Raw genomic sequence first — 22,433 nt, forward strand, 5'->3', positions numbered from 1 at the left:
ATACTATGAGGTGTATTGTGTTCATAGTGGATATGTTATACTATGAGGTGTATTGTGTTCATAGTGGATATATTATAGACTGTGAGGTGTATTGTGTTCATAGTGGATATGTTATACTATGAGGTGTATTGTGTTCATAGTGGATATGTTATACTATGAGGTGTATTGTGTTCATAGTGGATATGTTATACTATGAGGTGTATTGTGTTCATAGTGGATTTGTTATAGACTGTGTGGTGTATTGTGTTCATAGTGGATATATTATACTATGAGGTGTATTGTGTTCATAGTGGATATGTTATACTATGAGGTGTATTGTGTTCATAGTGGATATATTATAGACTGTGAGGTGTATTGTGTTCATAGTGGATATGTTATACTATGAGGTGTATTGTGTTCATAGTGGATATATTATAGACTGTGAGGTGTATTGTGTTCATAGTGGATATGTTATACTATGAGGTGTATTGTGTTCATAGTGGATATATTATACTATGAGGTGTATTGTGTTCATAGTGGATATGTTATACTATGAGGTGTATTGTGTTCATAGTGGATATGTTATACTATGAGGTGTATTGTGTTCATAGTGGATATGTTATACTATGAGGTGTATTGTGTTCATAGTGGATATATTATAGACTGTGTGGTGTATTGTGTCCATAGTGGATATATTATACTATGAGGTGTATTGTGTTCATAGTGGATATGTTATACTATGAGGTGTATTGTGTTCATAGTGGATATATTATAGACTGTGAGGTGTATTGTGTTCATAGTGGATATGTTATACTATGAGGTGTATTGTGTTCATAGTGGATATATTATAGACTGTGAGGTGTATTGTGTTCATAGTGGATATGTTATACTATGAGGTGTATTGTGTTCATAGTGGATATATTATACTATGAGGTGTATTGTGTTCATAGTGGATATGTTATACTATGAGGTGTATTGTGTTCATAGTGGATATGTTATACTATGAGGTGTATTGTGTTCATAGTGGATATATTATACTATGAGGTGTATTGTGTTCATAGTGGATATGTTATACTATGAGGTGTATTGTGTTCATAGTGGATATGTTATAGACTGTGTGGTGTATTGTGTTCATAGTGGATATATTATACTATGAGGTGTATTGTGTTCATAGTGGATATATTATACTATGAGGTGTATTGTGTTCATAGTGGATATGTTATACTATGAGGTGTATTGTGTTCATAGTGGATATATTATAGACTGTGTGGTGTATTGTGTCCATAGTGGATATGTTATACTATGAGGTGTATTGAGTTCATAGTGGATATATTATAGACTGTGAGGTGTATTGTGTTCATAGTGGATATGTTATACTATGAGGTGTATTGTGTTCATAGTGGATATATTATACTATGAGGTGTATTGTGTTCATAGTGGATATATTATACTATGAGGTGTATTGTGTTCATAGTGGATATGTTATACTATGAGGTGTATTGTGTTCATAGTGGATATATTATAGACTGTGTGGTGTATTGTGTCCATAGTGGATATGTTATACTATGAGGTGTATTGAGTTCATAGTGGATATGTTATAGACTGTGTGGTGTATTGTGTCCATAGTGGATATGTTATACTATGAGGTGTATTGAGTTCATAGTGGATATGTTATACTATGAGGTGTAGCTATTTGCAGGCTGTTTCAGTGGGTCTAGTCTGGTACTGAAGCTCTCCTCCTGGACTCTCAGCTTCTCTGTGAATTCAGCCTGTAACAACACAAGAGGAAAGACATTGATAATAGTTTGGATAATTACTCATTATTTACCACATGAAGACTGCTTCAACGTTGTCCTCCAAAAGATGACCGTATTCCCCTGGCTGCATGTTTTCCCCTGGCTGCATGTATTCCCCTGACTGCATGTATTCCCCTGACTGCATGTATTACCCTGACTGCATGTATTCCCCTGGCTGCATGTATTCCCCTGGCTGCATGTATTCCCCTGGCTGCATGTATTCCCCTGACTGCATGTATTCCCCTGGCTGCATGTATTCCCCTGACTGCATGTATTCCCCTGACTGCATGTATTCCCCTGGCTGCATGTATTCCCCTGACTGCATGTATTCCCCTGACTGCATGTATTCCCCTGGCTGCATGTATTCCCCTGGCTGCATGTATTCCCCTGGCTGCATGTATTCCCCTGACTGCATGTATTCCCCTGGCTGCATGTATTCCCCTGACTGCATGTATTCCCCTGACTGCATGTATTCCCCTGACTGCATGTATTCCCCTGACTGCATGTATTCCCCTGACTGCATGTATTCCCCTGGCTGCATGTATTCCCCTGACTGCATGTATTCCCCTGACTGTATGTATTCCCCTGGCTGCATGTATTCCCCTGGCTGCATGTATTCCCCTGACTGCATGTATTCCCCTGACTGCATGTATTCCCCTGGCTGCATGTATTCCCCTGGCTGCATGTATTCCCCTGACTGCATGTATTCCCCTGACTGCATGTATTCCCCTGACTGCATGTATTCCCCTGGCTGCATGTATTCCCCTGACTGCATGTATTCCCCTGGCTGCATGTATTCCCCTGGCTGCATGTATTCCCCTGACTGCATGTATTCCAGACAGACAGAACAGAGAGTGTAAATGTAGCAGTGAGATATGTCCTAGAGCAGACAGAACAGAGAGTGTAAATGTAGCAGTGAGATATGTCCTAGAGCAGACAGAACAGAGTGTAAATGTAGCAGTGAGATATGTCCTAGAGCAGACAGAACAGAGAGAATGGTTATAAATAGCTGTATGGTGCTGGATCATTCAGAATCAGGATGCTGTTGGGGATGAAGAATCACATTACAGCAGAGACACTCAATAACGTTCGTTCGTTCGTTCGTTCGGTGAGTGAGTGCAGCTCTTTATCACACAGGCCTGTCTACTGTGGTTCCGTCTGGCACCCTATTCACTATTTAGTGCACTACTTTCAACCAAGGCCCATAGGACTCTGGTCAAACGTAGTGCGCTACATAGGGAATAGGGTGCCATTTGGAACACAGCCCTACATGTCTCTGTTGTCCTATTTAGACCTGTCATAATGAAAACCACTTGTACTGTTTAATAACACGACAGCTATTACTATAATACAAACATGCCTTTCCTGTTTAACATCCAAAATATTCAACTTGTGACAACTTGTGTGGAAGACATGAAAACCTCCAACAACAATCCCAAGCCCTTGTTCTGCTGACGTCAGCATGGTGATAGTTGGACTGGTTATTGGAGATCAGATGATAACTGACCTCTGAATGTAACAGGGCTGTTTGGTTTGGAACAATGATCAAATTCAACTGTATGAAACACATGAAGGTTGTTCATTTCAATAAGCTTTAAAGGAATCAGATTCATCATGAAATCCTACCTGTAGGTCTCCCAGCATCTCTTTGGTCAGGTCTCCCAGCACGTCTTTGACATCCTGAACGTTGAATCCTTCAAACTCTGTAGCCTTGTTCTCCTTCTCCTGCTGCAGACCTGTTTCACCTGGTCCCTCTCCATCCTCCTCCTGGCTGGTCCTCTGTCCCTGGGTCAACTGGGTCAACAGAACACCACCTATCAGACAGGCTGGACCGCTGTCCCTGGGTCAACAGAACACCACCTATCAGACAGGCTGGACCTCTGTCCCTGGGTCAACAGAACACCACCTATCAGACAGGCTGGTCCTCTGTCCCTGGGTCAACAGAACACCACCTATCAGACAGGCTGGACCTCTGTCCCTGGGTCAACAGAACACCACCTATCAGACAGGCTGGTCCTCTGGGTCAACAGAACACCACCTATCAGACAGGCTGGTCCTCTGGGTCAACAGAACACCACCTATCAGACAGGCTGGTCCTCTGGGTCAACAGAACACCACCTATCAGACAGGCTGGTCCTCTGTCCCTGGGTCAACAGAACACCACCTATCAGACAGGCTGGACCTCTGTCCCTGGGTCAACAGAACACCACCTATCAGACAGGCTGGACCTCTGGGTCAACAGAACACCACCTATCAGACAGGCTGGTCCTCTGGGTCAACAGAACACCACCTATCAGACAGGCTGGTCCTCTGGGTCAACAGAACACCACCTATCAGACAGGCTGGTCCTCTGGGTCAACAGAACACCACCTATCAGACAGGCTGGTCCTCTGGGTCAACAGAACACCACCTATCAGACAGGCTGGTTCTCTGTCCCTGGGTCAACAGAACACCACCTATCAGACAGGCTGGTCCTCTGGGTCAACAGAACACCACCTATCAGACAGGCTGGTCCTCTGGGTCAACAGAACACCACCTATCAGACAGGCTGGTCCTCTGGGTCAACAGAACACCACCTATCAGACAGGCTGGTCCTCTGTCCCTGGGTCAACAGAACACCACCTATCAGACAGGCTGGACCTCTGTCCCTGGGTCAACAGAACACCACCTATCAGACAGGCTGGTCCTCTGGGTCAACAGAACACCACCTATCAGACAGGCTGGTCCTCTGGGTCAACAGAACACCACCTATCAGACAGGCTGGACCTCTGGGTCAACAGAACACCACCTATCAGACAGGCTGGACCTCTGTCCCTGGGTCAACAGAACACCACCTATCAGACAGGCTGGTCCTCTGGGTCAACAGAACACCACCACCTATCAGACAGGCTGGACCTCTGTCCCTGGGTCAACAGAACACCACCTATCAGACAGGCTGGTCCTCTGGGTCAACAGAACACCACCACCTATCAGACAGGCTGGACCTCTGTCCCTGGGTCAACAGAACACCATCTATCAGACAGGCTGGTCCTCTGTCTCTGGGTCTGTCTCTGGGTCAACAACAATGAGATGAATGCAAAGCTACTGGCATGTTCAGAATACCATTACAACTTTAACTACAATCTCCTACCCTTACTTTCTGTTACTACATGTTTTAATCAACCGTTATGGTAACTACAATCTCCTACCCTTACATTCTGTTACTATAATGTTTCAATCAATAGTACTAGTAGTAACACAGTGATCAGTCATAAGGTCAGGCTTCAGTTCAGTGAAGAGGTCTTCAACAGTGTGACAGCACCCACCTGTGGTCTTATGGGAAACAGCAGGATCACTGACTTGGAATAGGAGTTTTAGAAAAGGAGTGATACTAACTCAGAAATAATACACAACAATACAATCTGTATGATTTATTCATCTACTTGTCTTTTTAATCCAGGTAGTAAACTAAAACAGCAAACTAAAACATCAGCTGTGAGCAGCAACCAAGCAGAGCCCATGGTAGAGTCAATTTAAGTGCTTCTACACCTGCATTGCTTGCTGTTTGGGGTTTTATGCTGGGTTTCTGTACAGCACTTTGAGACATCAGCTGATGTAAGAAGGGCTATATAAATACATTTGATTTGAATTACAGTACAGGACCTCTTCCTGCTGTTCAACAGGAGTCATGTAATGAGGTAGACATCAGTAGTCCTACAGTACAGTACCTCTTCCTGCTGTTCAACAGGAGTCATGTAATGAGGTAGACATCAGTAGTCCTACAGTACAATACCTCTTCCTGCTGTTCAACAGGAGTCATGTAATGAGGTAGACATCAGTAGTCCTACAGTACAGTACCTCTTCATGCTGTTCAACAGGAGTCATGTAATGAGGTAGACATCAGTAGTCCTACAGTACAGTACCTCTTCCTGCTGTTCAACAGGAGGAGTCATGTAATGAGGTAGACATCAGTAGTCCTACAGTACAGTACCTCTTCCTGCTGTTCAACAGGAGTCATGTAATGAGGTAGACATCAGTAGTCCTACAGTACAGTACCTCTTCATGCTGTTCAACAGGAGTCATGTAATGAGGTAGACATCAGTAGTCCTACAGTACAGTACCTCTTCCTGCTGTTCAACAGGAGTCATGTAATGAGGTAGACATCAGTAGTCCTACAGTACAGTACCTCTTCATGCTGTTCAACAGGAGTCATGTAATGAGGTAGACATCAGTAGTCCTACAGTACAGTACCTCTTCATGCTGTTCAACAGGAGTCATGTAATGAGGTACAGTACCTCTTCCTGCTGGTCAACAGGAGTCATGTAATGAGGTAGACATCAGTAGTCCTACAGTACAGTACCTCTTCCTGCTGTTCAACAGGAGTCATGTAATGAGGTAGACATCAGTAGTCCTACAGTACAGTACCTCTTCCTGCTGTTCAACAGGAGTCATGTAATGAGGTACAGTACCTCTTCCTGCTGGTCAACAGGAGTCATGTAATGAGGTAGACATCAGTAGTCCTACAGTACAGTACCTCTTCATGCTGTTCAACAGGAGTCATGTAATGAGGTAGTCCTACAGTACAGTACCTCTTCATGCTGTTCAACAGGAGTCATGTAATGAGGTAGACATCAGTAGTCCTACAGCACAGTACCTCTTCCTGCTGTTCAACAGGAGTCATGTAATGAGGTAGTCCTACAGTACAGGACCTCTTCCTGCTGTTCAACAGGAGTCATGTAATGAGGTAGTCCTACAGTACAGTACCTCTTCCTGCTGTTCAACAGGAGTCATGTAATGAGGTAGACATCAGTAGTCCTACAGTACAGTACCTCTTCCTGCTGTTCAACAGGAGTCATGTAATGAGGTAGACATCAGTAGTCCTACAGTACAGTACCTCTTCCTGCTGTTCAACAGGAGTCATGTAATGAGGTAGACATCAGTAGTCCTACAGTACAGTACCTCTTCATGCTGTTCAACAGGAGTCATGTAATGAGGTAGACATCAGTAGTCCTACAGTACAGTACCTCTTCATGCTGTTCAACAGGAGTCATGTAATGAGGTAGACATCAGTAGTCCTATAGTACAGGACCTCTTCATGCTGTTCAACAGGAGTCATGTAATGAGGTAGACATCAGTAGTCCTTCAGTACAGTACCTCTTCCTGCTGTTTAACAGGAGTCATGTAATGAGGTAGTCATCAGTAGTCCTACAGTACAGTACCTCTTCATGCTGTTCAACAGGAGTCATGTAATGGAGGTAGACATCAGTAGTCCTACAGTACAGTACCTCTTCATGCTGTTCAACAGGAGTCATGTAATGAGGTAGTCCTACAGTACAGTACCTCTTCATGCTGGTCAACAGGAGTCATGTAATGGAGGTAGACATCAGTATTCATGCCTTCTTCCAGCGGAGCTCCACAGTCTGCTGAGCTGATCACCTCTATGGTCCTCTGGAAGACAGTCAGGAAACAGAGAGGTTGTAATGTCACCCATGATCTTACAGTAGAATACGTTGGATGTCTGCCTTCACATTTGTGAATATATTAAGGATCATATGAACTGGTAACAGACCTTGTAAAGATATCAATGGGAAATCAAACAGACTCATAATAGCTCCAGACTGTCAGGGTTGAGTCACTATACTACAGCTCTCTGTCAGGAAATGATGAGTAGTTTATTATGTCACATTCTGGAACGTTGCAGCTCCTAGAAAAGAGCTCTGGTTGAACAAATCAATTTAAAAGGGATCTGATGTTATTATAGGATCCATACATGCTGTGATAATGAGATCTGATATTATTATAGGCTCCATACATGTTGTGATAATGAGATCTGATGTTATTATAGGCTCCATACATGCTGTGATAATGGGATCTGATGTTATTATAGGATACATACATGTTGTGATAATGAGATCTGATGTTATTATAGGCTCCATACATGTTGTGATAATGGGATCTGATGTTATTATAGGATACATACATGCTGTGATAATGAGATCTGATGTTATTATAGGCTCCATACATGTTGTGATAATGAGATCTGATGTTATTATAGGCTCCATACATGTTGTGATAATGGGATCTGATGTTATTATAGGCTCCATACATGTTGTGATAATGAGATCTGATGTTATTATAGGCTCCATACATGTTGTGATAATGAGATCTGATGTTATTATAGGATACATACATGCTGTGATAATGAGATCTGATGTTATTATAGGCTCCATAAATGCTGTGATAATGAGATCTGATATTATAGGATACATACATGTTGTGATAATGAGATCTGATGTTATTATAGGATACAAATGCTGTGATAATGAGATCTGATGTTATTATAGGCTCCATACATGCTGTGATAATGAGATCTGATGTTATTATAGGCTCCATACATGCTGTGATAATGAGATCTGATGTTATTATAGGATACATACATGCTGTGATAATGGGATCTGATGTTATTATAGGATACATACATGTTGTGATAATGGGATCTGATGTTATTATAGGCTCCATACATGCTGTGATAATGGGATCTGATGTTATTATAGGCTCCATACATGCTGTGATAATGGGATCTGATGTTATTATAGGCTCCATACATGCTGTGATAATGGGATCTGATGTTATTATAGGCTCCATACATATTGTGATAATGAGATCTGATGTTATTATAGGCTCCATACATGCTGTGATAAAAAAAAATTTTTTTTTTTTTTTTTCACCTTTATTTAACCAGGTAGGCTAGTTGAGAACAAGTTCTCATTTGCAACTGCGACCTGGCCAAGATAAAGCATAGCAGTGTGAACAGACAACACAGAGTTACACATGGAGTAAACAATAAACAAGTCAATAACATGGTAGAAAAAAAAAAGAGAATCTATATACAATGTGTGCAAAAGGCATGAGGTAGGCAATAAATCGAATAATTACAATTTAGCAGATTAACACTGGAGTGATAAATCATCAGATGATCATGTGCAAGAAGAGATACTGGTGTGCAAAAGAGCAGAAAAGTAAATAAATAAAAGCAGTATGGGGGGTGAGGTAGGTAAATTGGGTGGGTAGTTTACAGATGGACTATGTACAGCTGCAGCGATCGGTTAGCTGCTCGGATAGCAGATTTTTAAAGTTGTTGAGGGAGATAAAAGTCTCCAACTTCAGAGATTTTTGCAATTCGTTCCAGTCGCAGGCAGCAGAGAACTGGAAGGAAAGGCGTCCAAATGAGGTTTTGGCTTTAGGGATGATCAGTGAGATACACCTGCTGGAGCGCGTGTTGCAGATGGGTGTAGCCATCGTGACCAGTGAACTGAGATAAGGCGGCACTTTACCTAGCATAGCCTTGTAGATGACCTGGAGCCAGTGGGTCTGACGACGAACATGTAGCGAGGGCCAGCCGACTAGGGCATACAGGTCGCAGTGGTGGGTCGTATAAGGTGCTTTAGTAACAAAACGAATGGCACTGTGATAAACTGCATCCAGTTTGCTGAGTAGAGTATTGGAAGCTATTTTGTAGATGACATCGCCGAAGTCGAGGATCGGTAGGATAGTCAGTTTTACTAGGGTAAGTTTGGCGGCGTGAGTGAAGGAGGCTTTGTTGCGGAATAGAAAGCCGATTCTTGCTTTGATTTTGGATTGGAGATGTTTGATATGAGTCTGGAAGGAGAGTTTGCAGTCTAGCCAGACACCTAGGTACTTATAGATGTCCACATATTCTAGGTCGGAACCGTCCAGGGTGGTGATGCTAGTCGGGCGTGCGGGTGCAGGCAGCGAACGGTTGAAAAGCATGCATTTGGTTTTACTAGCGTTTAAGAGCAGTTGGAGGCCACGGAAGGAGTGTTGTATGGCATTGAAGCTCGTTTGGAGGTTAGATAGTACAGTGTCCAAGGAAGGGCCGGAAGTATATAGAATGGTGTCGTCTGCGTAGAGGTGGATCAGGGAATCGCCCGCAGCAAGAGCAACATCATTGATGTATACAGAGAAAAGAGTCGGCCCGAGAATTGAACCCTGTGGTACCCCCATAGAGACTGCCAGAGGACCGGACAACATGCCCTCCGATTTGACACACTGAACTCTGTCTGCAAAGTAGTTGGTGAACCAGGCAAGGCAGTCATTAGAAAAACCGAGGCTACTGAGTCTGCCGATAAGAATATGGTGATTGACAGAGTCGAAAGCCTTGGCCAGGTCGATGAAGACGGCTGCACAGTAATGTATTTTATCGATGGCGGTTATGATATCGTTTAGTACCTTGAGCGTGGCTGAGGTGCACCCATGACCGGCTCGGAAACCGGATTGCACAGCGGAGAAGGTACGGTGGGATTCGAGATGGTCAGTGATCTGTTTGTTGACTTGGCTTTCGAAGACCTTAGATAGGCAGGGCAGGATGGATATAGGTCTGTAACAGTTTGGGTCCAGGGTGTCTCCCCCTTTGAAGAGGGGGATGACCGCGGCAGCTTTCCAATCCTTGGGGATCTCAGATGATACGAAGGAGAGGTTGAACAGGCTGGTGATAGGGGGTGCGACAATGGCGGCGGACAGTTTCAGAAATAGGGGGTCCAGATTGTCAAGCCCAGCTGATTTGTATGGGTCCAGGTTTTCCAGCTCTTTCAGAACATCTGCTATCTGGATTTGGGTAAAGGAGAAGCTGGGGAGGCTTGGGCGAGTAGCAGTGGAGGGGGCGGGGCTGTTGGCCAAGGTTGGAGTCGCCAGGAGGAAGGCATGGCCAGCCATTGAGAAATGCTTGTTGAAGTCTTCGATTATCACGGATTTATCGGTGGTGACCGTGTTACCTAGCCTCAGTGCAGTGGGCAGCTGGGAGGAGGTGCTCTTGTTCTCCATGGACTTTACAGTATCCCAGAACTTTTTGGAGTTAGAGCTACAGGATGCAAATTTCTGCTTGAAAAAGCTGGCCTTTGCTTTCCTGACTGACTGCGTGTATTGGTTCCTGACTTCCCTGAACAGTTGCATATCGCGGGGGCTCTTCGATGCTATTGCAGTTCGCCACAGGATGTTTTTGTGCTGGTCGAGGGCAGTCAGGTCTGGATTGAACCAGGGGCTATATCTGTTCTTGGTTCTGCATTTTTTGAACGGAGCATGCTTGTCTAATATGGTGAGGAAGTAACATTTAAAGAATGACCAGGCATCCTCAACTGACGGGATGAGGTCAATATCCTTCCAGGGAACCCGGGCCAGGTCGATTAGAAAGGCCTGCTCGCAGAAGTGTTTTAGGGAGCGTTTGACAGTGATGAGGGGTGGTCGTTTGACCGCGGACCCGTGGCGGATACAGGCAATGAGGCAGTGATCACTGAGATCTTGATTGAAGACAGCAGAGGTGTATTTGGAGGGCAGGTTGGTCAGGATAATGTCTATTAGGGTGCCCATGTTTACGGATTTAGGGTTGTACCTGGTGGGTTCCTTGATGATTTGTGTGAGATTGAGGGCATCAAGCTTGGATTGTAGGACTGCCGGGGTGTTAAGCATATCCCAGTTTAGGTCACCTAACAGAACAAACTCTGAAGCTAGATGGGGAGCGATCAATTCACAGATGGTGTCCAGGGCACAGCTGGGAGCTGAGGGGGGTCGGTAGCAGGCGGCAACAGTGAGAGACTTATTTCTGGAGAGATTAATTTTTAAAATTAGAAGTTCGAACTGTTTGGGCATGGACCTGGAAAGTATGACAGAACTTTGCAGGCTATCTCTGCAGTAGATTGCAACTCCTCCCCCTTTGGCAGTTCTATCTTGACGGAAAGTGTTATAGTTGGGTATGGAAATCTCAGAATTTTTGGTGGCCTTCCTAAGCCAGGATTCGGACACGGCAAGGACATCAGGGTTGGCAGAGTGTGCTAAAGCGGTGAGTAAGGCAAACTTAGGGAGGAGGCTTCTGATGTTGACATGCATGAGGCCAAGGCTTTTTCGATCACAGAAGTCAACAAATGAGGGTGACTGGGGACATGCAGGGCCTGGGTTTACCTCCACATCACCCGAGGAACAGAGGAGTAGTAGGATGAGGGTGCGGCTAAAGGCTATCAAAACTGGTCGCCTAGAGCGTTGGGGACAAAGAATAAAAGGAGCAGATTTATGGGCGTGGTAGAATAGATTCTGGGCATAATGTGCAGACAGGGGTATGGTGGGGCGTGGGTACAGCGGAGGCAAGCCCAGGCACTGGGTGATGATAAGAGAGGTTGTATCTCTGGACATGCTGGTCTCAATGGGTGAGGTCACCGCATGTGTGGGGGGTGGGACGAAGGGGGTATCAGAGGTACGGAGAGTGGAACTACGGGGTCCATTGCAAACCAAAACAATGATAGCTAGCCTGAACAACAGTATGCAAGGCATATTGATATTTGAGGGAGACATACAATAAGGCATAAAGTGATTGCAGGTCTTGATTGGGAGAGCTAGCTAAAACAACAGGTGAGATAACAGCAGCTAGTCAGTTAACACAGCAGCAGCAGGTAAAAATGGCGACGGCTAGGCAGAGAGGGTCGGATTAACTACACACAGATCCTGAGTTAAAGCACAGAGCCGACAGATAAAACACAAATAAACGGAATGGAGTACCGTGAATTAATGGACAGTCAAGCAAGCATCAGCTATGTAGCCAAGTGATCATAGTGTCCAGGGGGCAGCCGTAGATGGAGCAGTGAGGCCTCCACTAAGCTAGCCCGCGGCGTAAGATTGTTCGATAGACCTGTTCAGATAGCAGCCGATATGCTCAAGACAGCTAACGATTAGCGGGCCGCAGTTAGCATATGGGCGTTCAGGTTACGTCGCGATGGAGGGGCCAGTTGAATAACTCCCTCGGGCAGATAACGTCGGTATCCCAGTCGTGAAGGCCCGGTGGGGCTCCGCATCGGCAGTAAAACGGGTCCGGATAGGTAATTGTAGCCCAGGAGTGGCTGATGGAACTCTTCAGCTGGCTAGCTCCGGGATAATTGGTGTTTGCTCCGGAATTGATGTTAGCCAATAGTCACTCGGATAGCAGCTAGTTAGCTGCAAGATCCAGGTGTAAATGTCCAGAGATTGCGGTAAAAATCCGGGGATATGGAGAGAAAATAGGTCTGGTATGCTCTGGTCTGAGTCGCGTTGTACAAAACTGGCAATAGTTTTCCGAGCTAAAGGATAGCTGATAAGCGCTAGCTGTGGTTAGCTGAACTACTCACGTTAGCTTGTGAGCTGGCTAACTTCTGGCTAGATGAATAACTCCCTCGGGCAGATAACGTCGGTATCCCAGTCGTGAAGGCCCGGTGGGGCTCCGCATCGGCAGTAAAACGGGTCCGGATAGGTGATTGTAGCCCAGGAGTGGCTGATGGAACTCTTCAGCTGGCTAGCTCCGGGATAATTGGTGTTTGCTCCGGAATTGATGTTAGCCAATAGTCACTCGGATAGCAGCTAGTTAGCTGCAAGATCCAGGTGTAAATGTCCAGAGCTTGCGGTAAAAATCCGGGGATATGGAGAGAAAATAGGTCTGGTATGCTCTGGTCTGAGTCGCGTTGTACAAAACTGGCAATAGTTTTCCGAGCTAAAGGATAGCTGATAAGCGCTAGCTGTGGTTAGCTGAACTACTCACGTTAGCTTGTGAGCTGGCTAACTTCTGGCTAGATGAATAACTCCCTCGGGCAGATAACGTCGGTATCCCAGTCGTGAAGGCCCGGTGGGGCTCCGCATCGGCAGTAAAACGGGTCCGGATAGGTGATTGTAGCCCAGGAGTGGCTGATGGAACTCTTCAGCTGGCTAGCTCCGGGATAATTGGTGTTTGCTCCGGAATTGATGTTAGCCAATAGTCACTCGGATAGCAGCTAGTTAGCTGCAAGATCCAGGTGTAAATGTCCAGAGCTTGCGGTAAAAATCCGGGGATATGGAGAGAAAATAGGTCTGGTATGCTCTGGTCTGAGTCGCGTTGTACAAAACTGGCAATAGTTTTCCGAGCTAAAGGATAGCTGATAAGCGCTAGCTGTGGTTAGCTGAACTACTCACGTTAGCTTGTGAGCTGGCTAACTACTGGCTAGCTTCTGTTGTAGATTTCGGATACGAGGTGAATAATAACTTTGAGGAGAAAAAAAGCAGATCCGCACCACATTTGGTGAGGTAGGTTGCAGGAGAGTGTTTTGAAGTTGAGTTTTTAAGAAGAAAAAATATATATATAAAAAGAAATGCGAAGAAAAATATATAAAAAATATATACACGGGACAGGACGAGGACAAAGGACATCTGACTGCTACGCCATCTTGGATTCAATGGGATCTGATGTTATTATAGGATACATACATGCTGTGATAATGAGATCTGATGTTATTATAGGATACAAAAGCTGTGATAATGAGATCTGATGTTATTATAGGCTCCATACAAGTTGTGATAATGAGATCTGATGTTATTATAGGCTCCATACATGCTGTGATAATGAGATCTGATGTTATTATAGGCTCCATAAATGATGTGATAATGAGATCTGATGTTATTATAGGCTCCATACATGCTGTGATAATGAGATCTGATGTTATTATAGGCTCCATACATGCTGTGATAATGGGATCTGATGTTATTATAGGCTCCATAAATGCTGTGATAACGAGATCTGATGTTATTATAGGCTCCATACATGCTGTGATAATGGGATCTGATGTTATTATAGATGCTGTGATAATGAGATCTGATGTTATTATAGGCTCCATAAATGCTGTGATAATGAGATCTGATGTTATTATAGGCTCCATACATGCTGTGATAATGGGATCTGATGTTATTATAGGCTGCATACATGCTGTGATAATGAGATCTGATGTTATTATAGGCTCCATACATGCTGTGATAATGAGATCTGATGTTATTATAGGATACATACATGTTGTGATAATGAGATCTGATGTTATTATAGGATACATACATGCTGTGATAATGAGATCTGATGTTATTATAGGCTCCATACATGCTGTGATAATGAGATCTGATGTTATTATAGGCTCCATACATGCTGTGATAATGAGATCTGATGTTATTATAGGCTCCATACATGCTGTGATAATGGGATCTGCTGTTATTACAGGACACATACATGCTGTGATAATGAGATCTGATGTTATTATAGGCTCCATACATGTTGTGGTAATGAGATCTGATGTTATTATAGGCTCAATACATGCTGTGATAATGGGATCTGATGTTATTATAGGCTCCATACATGTTGTGATAATGAGATCTGATGTTATTATAGGCTCCATACATGTTGTGATAATGAGATCTGATGTTATTATAGGCTCCATACATGCTGTGATAATGGGATCTGATGTTATTATAGGCTCCATACATGCTGTGATAATGGGATCTGATGTTATTATAGGCTCCATACATGCTGTGATAATGGGATCTGATGTTATTATAGGCTCCATACATGTTGTGATAATGGGATCTGATGTTATTATAGGCTCCATACATGTTGTGATAATGGGATCTGATGTTATTATAGGCTACATAAATGTTGTGATAATGAGATCTGGTATTATTATAGGCTCAATACATGCTGTGATAATGGGATCTGATGTTATTATAGGCTCCATACATGCTGTGATAATGAGATCTGATGTTATTATAGGCTCCATACATGCTGTGATAATGATATCTGATGTTATTATAGGACACATACATGCTGTGATAATGAGATCTGATGTTATTATAGGCTCCATACATGTTGTGATAATGAGATCTGATGTTATTATAGGCTCCATACATGTTGTGATAATGAGATCTGATGTTATTATAGGCTCCATAAATGTTGTGAGAGGAACAGAGTGAACTGTTGTGATTGACTTTGTTTCAGCACAGTACATGTAGTATAGGGCCGGTACATGCAGTATAGGGTCAGTACATGCAGTATAGGGCCAGTACATACAGTATAGGGCCAGTACATGCAGTATAGGGCCGGTACATGCAGTATAGGGCCGGTACATGCAGTATAGGGCCAGTACATGCAGTATAGGGCCAGTACATGCAGTATAGGGTCAGTACATGCAGTATAGGGTCGGTACATGCAGTATAGGGCCGGTACATGCAGTATAGGGCCGGTACATGCAGTATAGGGCCGGTACATGCAGTATAGGGCCGGTACATGCAGTATAGGGCCGGTACATGCAGTATAGGGCCGGTACATGCAGTATAGGGCCGGTACATGCAGTATAGGGCCGGTACATGCAGTATAGGGCCGGTACATGCAGTATAGGGCCGGTACATGCAGTATAGGGCCGGTACATGCAGTATAGGGCCGGTACATGCAGTATAGGGCCGGTACATGCAGTATAGGGCCGGTACATGCAGTATAGGGCCGGTACATGCAGTATAGGGCCGGTACATGCAGTATAGGGCCGGTACATGCAGTATAGGGCCGGTACATGCAGTATAGGGCCGGTACATGCAGTATAGGGCCGGTACATGCAGTATAGGGCCGGTACATGCAGTATAGGGTCAGTACATGCAGTATAGGGTCAGTACATACAGTATATGGCCAGTACATGCAGTATAAGGCCGGTACATGCAGTATAGGGCCAGTACATGCAGTATAGGGTCAGTACATGCAGTATAGGGCCAGTACATGCAGTATAGGGCCAGTACATTTAGTATAGGGCCAGTACATGCAGTATAGGGCCAGTACATGCAGTATAGGGCCAGTACATGCAGTATAGGGCCAGTACATGTAGTATAGGGCCAGTACATGCAGTATAGGGACGGTAAATGCAGTATAGGGCCGGTACATGCAGTATAGGGCCGGTACATGCTGTATAGGGCCGGTACATGCAGTATAGGGCCGGTACATGCAGTATAGGGCCGGTACATGCAGTATAGGGCCGGTACATGTAGTATAGGGCCGGTACATGCAGTATAGGGCCAGTACATGCAGTATAGGGCCAGCACATGCAGTATAGGGCCGGTACATGCAGTATAGGGCCAGTACATGCAGTATAGGGCCGGTACATGCAGTATAGGGCCGGTACATGCAGTATAGGGCCGGTACATGCAGTATAGGGCCGGTACATGCAGTATAGGGCCAGTACATACACTCCTTTCCAAGGAGCAGCTCCTCTCTAGGTTGGTTGAAGAGCATACATACAGACACACACAGTCTCACCTTCTTTCCAAGGAGCAGCTCCTCTCTAGGTTGGTTGAAGACCATACATACAGACACACACAGTCTCACCTTCTTTCCAAGGAGCAGCTCCTCTCTAGGTCGGTTGAGGAGAAACTCATAGAGTTGGTAGTTCTGAAAGAGACTATAGTAAAACAGGTGAACCAAGATTAGTAACCAACAGATCAGAACTTCAACATCCACTATGAGGTTCACTGCTCTGAATGGATTATCACCAGGTAAGTAAGGACAGTGTTCGTGTGATATTAATCATGTAGGCCCTACTAAAAAAAGGCTAACGTAGAAGCGTCTTGCTACCTGCACTTCAGGTAGTCAGTGATGGACATGGCCTGCTCAGCATCCAACAGTGAGTCCACCTCTGGAGAAGGAGACTGGCGCGTTCCTGATATCAACTTGGCAAACTCATTCAGGTTATCGACAAACGGCATCTGCTTCTCTGGGACATTGAGGACAGATATGAATACAGATATTAGCCACAGCCCGTCCATATTGACGTAAGCCATAAGAATCTGACTGGACGTTCATTACTTTCCTCTCTAGCAGGAACGGTGCTGTGCCAAGATCAGGACAGCCAGATGTGGACAGCCAGATGTGGACAGCCAGATCAGGATAGCCAGATCAGGACAGCCAGATCAGGACAGCCAAGATCAGGACAGCCAAGATCAGGACAGCCAGATAAGGATAGCCAGATCAGGACAGCCAGATCAGGACAGCCAGATCAGGATAGCCAGATCAGGACAGCCAGATAAGGATAGCCAGATCAGGACAGCCAGATCAGGACAGCCAGATCAGGATAGCCAGATCAGGACAGCCAGATAAGGATAGCCAGATCAGGACAGCCAGATAAGGATAGCCAGATCAGGACAGCCAGATCAGGACAGCCAGATAAGGATAGCCAGATCAGGACAGCCAGATCAGGACAGCCAGATCAGGACAGCCAGATCAGGACAGCCAAGATCAGGACAGCCAGATCAGGACAGCCAGATCAGGACAGCCAGATCAGGACAGCAAGGAGCGTGAGATGTGTCTGGGAAAATGTACCTTAATCCAAGGATGGGAGATGTGCTGTATTCCTAATTATCCCAACTCCCATTCATGGATTAAGGTACGTTTTCCCGAGCAATATCTCTCGCCGGCTCTAGGGTGTCCACATTCTGGCAGAGCACCGCCCTGGCTAGAGAGAGAAGTAATAAACGTCTAGTAGGATTCTGATGGCTACATTGATGAATTCCACAACTAGCACAGCCCCTAATGGTCTTAATGATTAGGTGGTGAACACACAGCCCCTAATGAAGGTCTTGATGATTAGGTGAACACACAGCCACTAATGAAGGTATTAATGATTAGGTGAACACACAGCCCCTAATGAAGGTCTTGATGATTAGGTGGTGAACACACAGCCCCTAATGAAGGTCTTAATGATTAGGAGGTTGAACACACAGCCCCTAATGGTCTTAATGATTAGGTGGTGAACACACAGCCCCTAATGAAGGTCTTAATGATTAGGTGGTGAACACACAGCCCCTAATGAAGGTCTTGATGATTAGGAGGTTGAACACACAGCCCCTAATGGTCTTAATGATTAGGTGGTGAACACACAGCCCCTAATGAAGGTCTTGATGATTAGGAGGTTGAACACACAGCCCCTAATGGTCTTAATGATTAGGTGGTGAACACACAGCCCCTAATGAAGGTCTTAATGATTAGGAGGTTGAACACACAGCCCCTAATGAAGGTCTTGATGATTAGGAGGTTGAACACACAGCCACTAATGAAGGTCTTGATGATTAGGAGGTGAACACACAGCCCCTAATGGTCTTAATGATTAGGTGGTGAACACACAGCCCCTAATGAAGGTCTTAATGATTAGGAGGTTGAACACACAGCCCCTAATGAAGGTCTTGATGATTAGGTGGTGAACACACAGCCACTAATGAAGGTCTTGATGATTAGGAGGTTGAACACACAGCCCCTAATGAAGGTCTTGATGATTAGGAGGTGAACACACAGCCCCTAATGAAGGTCTTGATGATTAGGTGGTGAACACACAGCCACTAATGAAGGTCTTGATGATTAGGTGGTGAACACACAGCCACTAATGAAGGTCTTGATGATTAGGTGGTGAACACACAGCCACTAATGAAGGTCTTGATGATTAGGAGGTTGAACACACAGCCCCTAATGAAAGGCAAAATGAGTAGAATTGCGTGAAATTAGTTATAAATTGCTCAATCTTCTCTCCATGACTCTGTTCCAGGGCAAAATGAATAGAATTGCAGCAAACTTGCTTTCAAACTGCAACGTCTCAAATTGTGAAGTTTTGGAGGAAATTAACTATAAAACGTCTATTTTCTTCGCTCTGCTGTCAAGCGGGGGGGGCAACTTAAAATTTTTCGCAAGGTGGGGTGGGACCCCAAACTAAATGTTACTTAGGGCCCACAAAAAGGCTGTCTGCATGTGTGGGTATAGATGTGGATATGCAGGCCTGCGAGCCACTGTGGCCGGTCATGATGAGTTCAGATTTTGTGGCCCCCACCCCAATCAAAGTTTCTCCATCCCTGGTTGGGGCACACTCGTGGTAACAAATCAAAATCATAGGTTGCACAGTAAATTACTCATCTCATATGTATATACTGTATTCTATGGTATCTCATTCACTTAATAATGTTTACATATCTTGCATTTCTCATCTCATATGTATATACTGTTTTCTATACTACTGTATCTTAGTCTGTTCCGCTCTGACATCACTTGTCCATATGTATATTCTTAACTCCATTTATTTACTTTAGATTTGTGTGTATTGGGTATATGTTATGTAATTTGTTAGATATTACTTGTTAGATATTACTGCACTGTCGGAGCTAGAAACACAAGCATTACGCTACACCCGCAATAACATCTGCTAATCACGTGTATGTGACCGATAAAATGTGATTTGATACTGTCTGTTACCTATAAATCCTATGACTTACCCCTGATATTGTCCAGTAACAATTGCAGTAGAGCCATGATGAATGAGATCTGTTGACAGGTGTAGTTCATCTCCCTGGCCCACCAGAAGCCAGAGACAAAGTAGTCCAACAGGGCTGCCTCCTTCAGACATGTCTGGTAGTTCTTCAAACCAAGTATTACTTCAAACTGGCTGTAGTAAAACAAAAAGGTTAGCATACATGAAACACTTCCATATAAACGGGCTAGTAGGCCTATATATCCCTGTTACGTACAGTTGCACTTGTTCCACTGTCAAATCCAACAGCGTGTTGATTTGTTCATGGTTAATAAGTTTCCATTGAGGGTTGGCTTTTTCAGCATCATTGTCCTGTATTCATTGGATTCAGAACACAAGTGGGTTTGGTTAGCTAGCCAAACCAGGTTAGCTCTAGCTATGATAACAGTTTGTCAAATATTCCAAATAACCAGACAAATGATGTAGTAAATATTTCAAATAATATCAACTATTAATAAGGTTTTAACATATCTTCCTACTTTGGACGCAGCGTCATTTCTGTCGTTTGCATTTTTATCCGCTGACTTGTTGCTTTGTTTCGCTTTTGCAGACATGTTATTGTCACCTGCGTTACTATGGCAACATGTCCACAGTGAACGGGCGGTGAGCTTCCGGGCGGTGAGCTTCCGGTCAGTCTTGTCTATCGAGATGGATAAAGCTGATGCTAGAATCGCTATATTTAGCGAGTATTCAGACCCATCTAGTGACACATTTTCAAAAAAGGACAGCCAATAGCTACTTTCCTTACTGAGGAGTTGGCAACACTGTGCTAGATCTGTGTAGTCAACTTGTAACCAGTGCTTGACTTGGGCCGGAGATGTCCGGAGCGCCGTACTGGTACTTCTAATTTTGGACGAATTGCATTCCGTCTCCTCTATAAAAGAAAGACAATGAAAGTACAGTATGAAGAGAGGCAGAAGCTGCTTCTCCAATAGAAAACCTCACAGCACTTGAAGGCGTTAACATGGTGTTGTCTGGCTCAACTCATGGATAGAAACGGTCTCTCGCACCGAACTGCGCATGTGCAAGCCGTCGTTTGATATTGGTTTGATATAAAGTTATTTTTTATGAAATTCAAAACGTGTAATTTTTCTCACTTTCACTTGGTTGGAGTAATAACATGTTCAACTACTTAAGCCACTAGCTTACATCTATGTTGTGCTTTTATATTTCGAGAAAAATTATCAAATAGGAATGAAGGCGGGATCTGCATTGAATAGCAATGAAGAGTGGACATTAATTTCCTTGTTCAGCTTTGTATTATTATACTTGTAGGTCTATTTCAATACAGACCATGTCTATTATAATACAGGCCAGGTCTATTATAATACAGACCATGTCTATTTTAATACAGGCCAGGTCTATTATAATACAGACCATGTCTATTATAATACAGGCCAGGTCTATTATAATACAGACCAGGTCTATTATTATACATGCTAGGTCTACAGACCAGGTCTATTATTATACATGCTAGGTCTACAGACCAGGTCTATTATAATACAGGCCAGGTCTATTATAATACAGACCAGGTCTATTATTATACATGCTAGGTCTACAGGCCAGGTCTAGTATAAAACAGGTCAGGTCTATTATAATACAGACCAGGTCTATTATAATACAGGCCAGGTCTATTATAATAAAGACCAGGTCTATTATAATACAGACCAGGTCTATTATTATACATGCTAGGTCTACAGGCCAGGTCTATTATAATACAGACCATGTCTATTATAATACAGGCCAGGTCTATTATAATACAGGCCAGGTCTATTATAATACAGGCCAGGTCTATTATAATAAAGACCATGTCTAGTATAATACAGACCATGTCTATTATAATACAGGCCAGGTCTATTATAATACAGGCCAGGTCAAATATAATACAGGCCAGGTCTATTATAATACAGGCCAGGTCTATTATAATACAGGCCAGGTCTGTTATAATACAGGCCAGGTCTATTATAATACAGGCCAGGTCTATTATAATACAGACCAGGTCTATTATAATACAGGCCAGGTCTATTATAATACAGGCCAGGTCTATTATAATAAAGACCATGTCTAGTATAATACAGACCATGTCTATTATAATACAGGCCAGGTATATTATAATACAGACCAGGTCTGTTATAATACAGGCCAGGTCTATTATAATAAAGACCAGGTCTATTATAATACAGGCCAGGTCTATTATAATACGGACCAGGTCTATTATAATACAGGCCAGGTCTATTATAATAAAGACCATATCTATTATAATACCGACCAGGTCTAATATAATAAAGACCATGTCTATTATAATACAGGCCAGGTCTAGTATAATACAGACCGTGTCTATTATAATACAGACCATATCTATTATAATACAGGCCAGGTCTATTATAATACAGGCCAGGTCTATTATCATACAGGCCAGGTCTATTATAATACAGGCCAGGTCTATTATAATACAGTCCAGGTCAATTATAATACTGGCCAGGTCAATTATAATACAGGCCAGGTCAATTATAATACAGGCCAGGTCTAT

General features: G+C 43.8%; 1 protein-coding gene across 3 annotated transcripts; it reads right to left on the bottom strand.

The window, feature by feature from the left end:
• Nucleotides 1–1,481: 1,481 nt before the first annotated feature.
• cabcoco1 (ciliary associated calcium binding coiled-coil 1) lies at nt 1,482–20,894 on the bottom strand. Of its 3 annotated transcripts, none has more exons than XM_071394763.1 (8): nt 20,383–20,894; nt 20,121–20,215; nt 19,869–20,038; nt 17,191–17,329; nt 16,945–17,017; nt 7,095–7,202; nt 3,402–3,560; nt 1,482–1,748 (listed from the first exon to the last, which is right to left on the bottom strand). In XM_071394763.1, the coding sequence occupies exons 1-8, from the start codon at nt 20,455–20,457 to the stop codon at nt 1,656–1,658; spliced, it is 912 nt and encodes a 303-aa protein (XP_071250864.1). In that variant the 5' UTR covers nt 20,458–20,894; the 3' UTR covers nt 1,482–1,655. The 3 variants fall into 3 exon arrangements, with proteins under 3 accessions (XP_071250864.1, XP_071250865.1, XP_071250863.1); XM_071394762.1 differs by having other exon boundaries at nt 1,495–1,748; nt 3,402–3,569; nt 20,383–20,893; XM_071394764.1 differs by lacking the exon at nt 7,095–7,202 and having other exon boundaries at nt 3,402–3,569.
• Nucleotides 20,895–22,433: the final 1,539 nt, after the last annotated feature.

Source organism: Salvelinus alpinus, chromosome 3 (assembly GCF_045679555.1).
Source record: "Salvelinus alpinus chromosome 3, SLU_Salpinus.1, whole genome shotgun sequence".
In the NCBI taxonomy this organism is placed as follows: domain Eukaryota; kingdom Metazoa; phylum Chordata; class Actinopteri; order Salmoniformes; family Salmonidae; genus Salvelinus; species Salvelinus alpinus.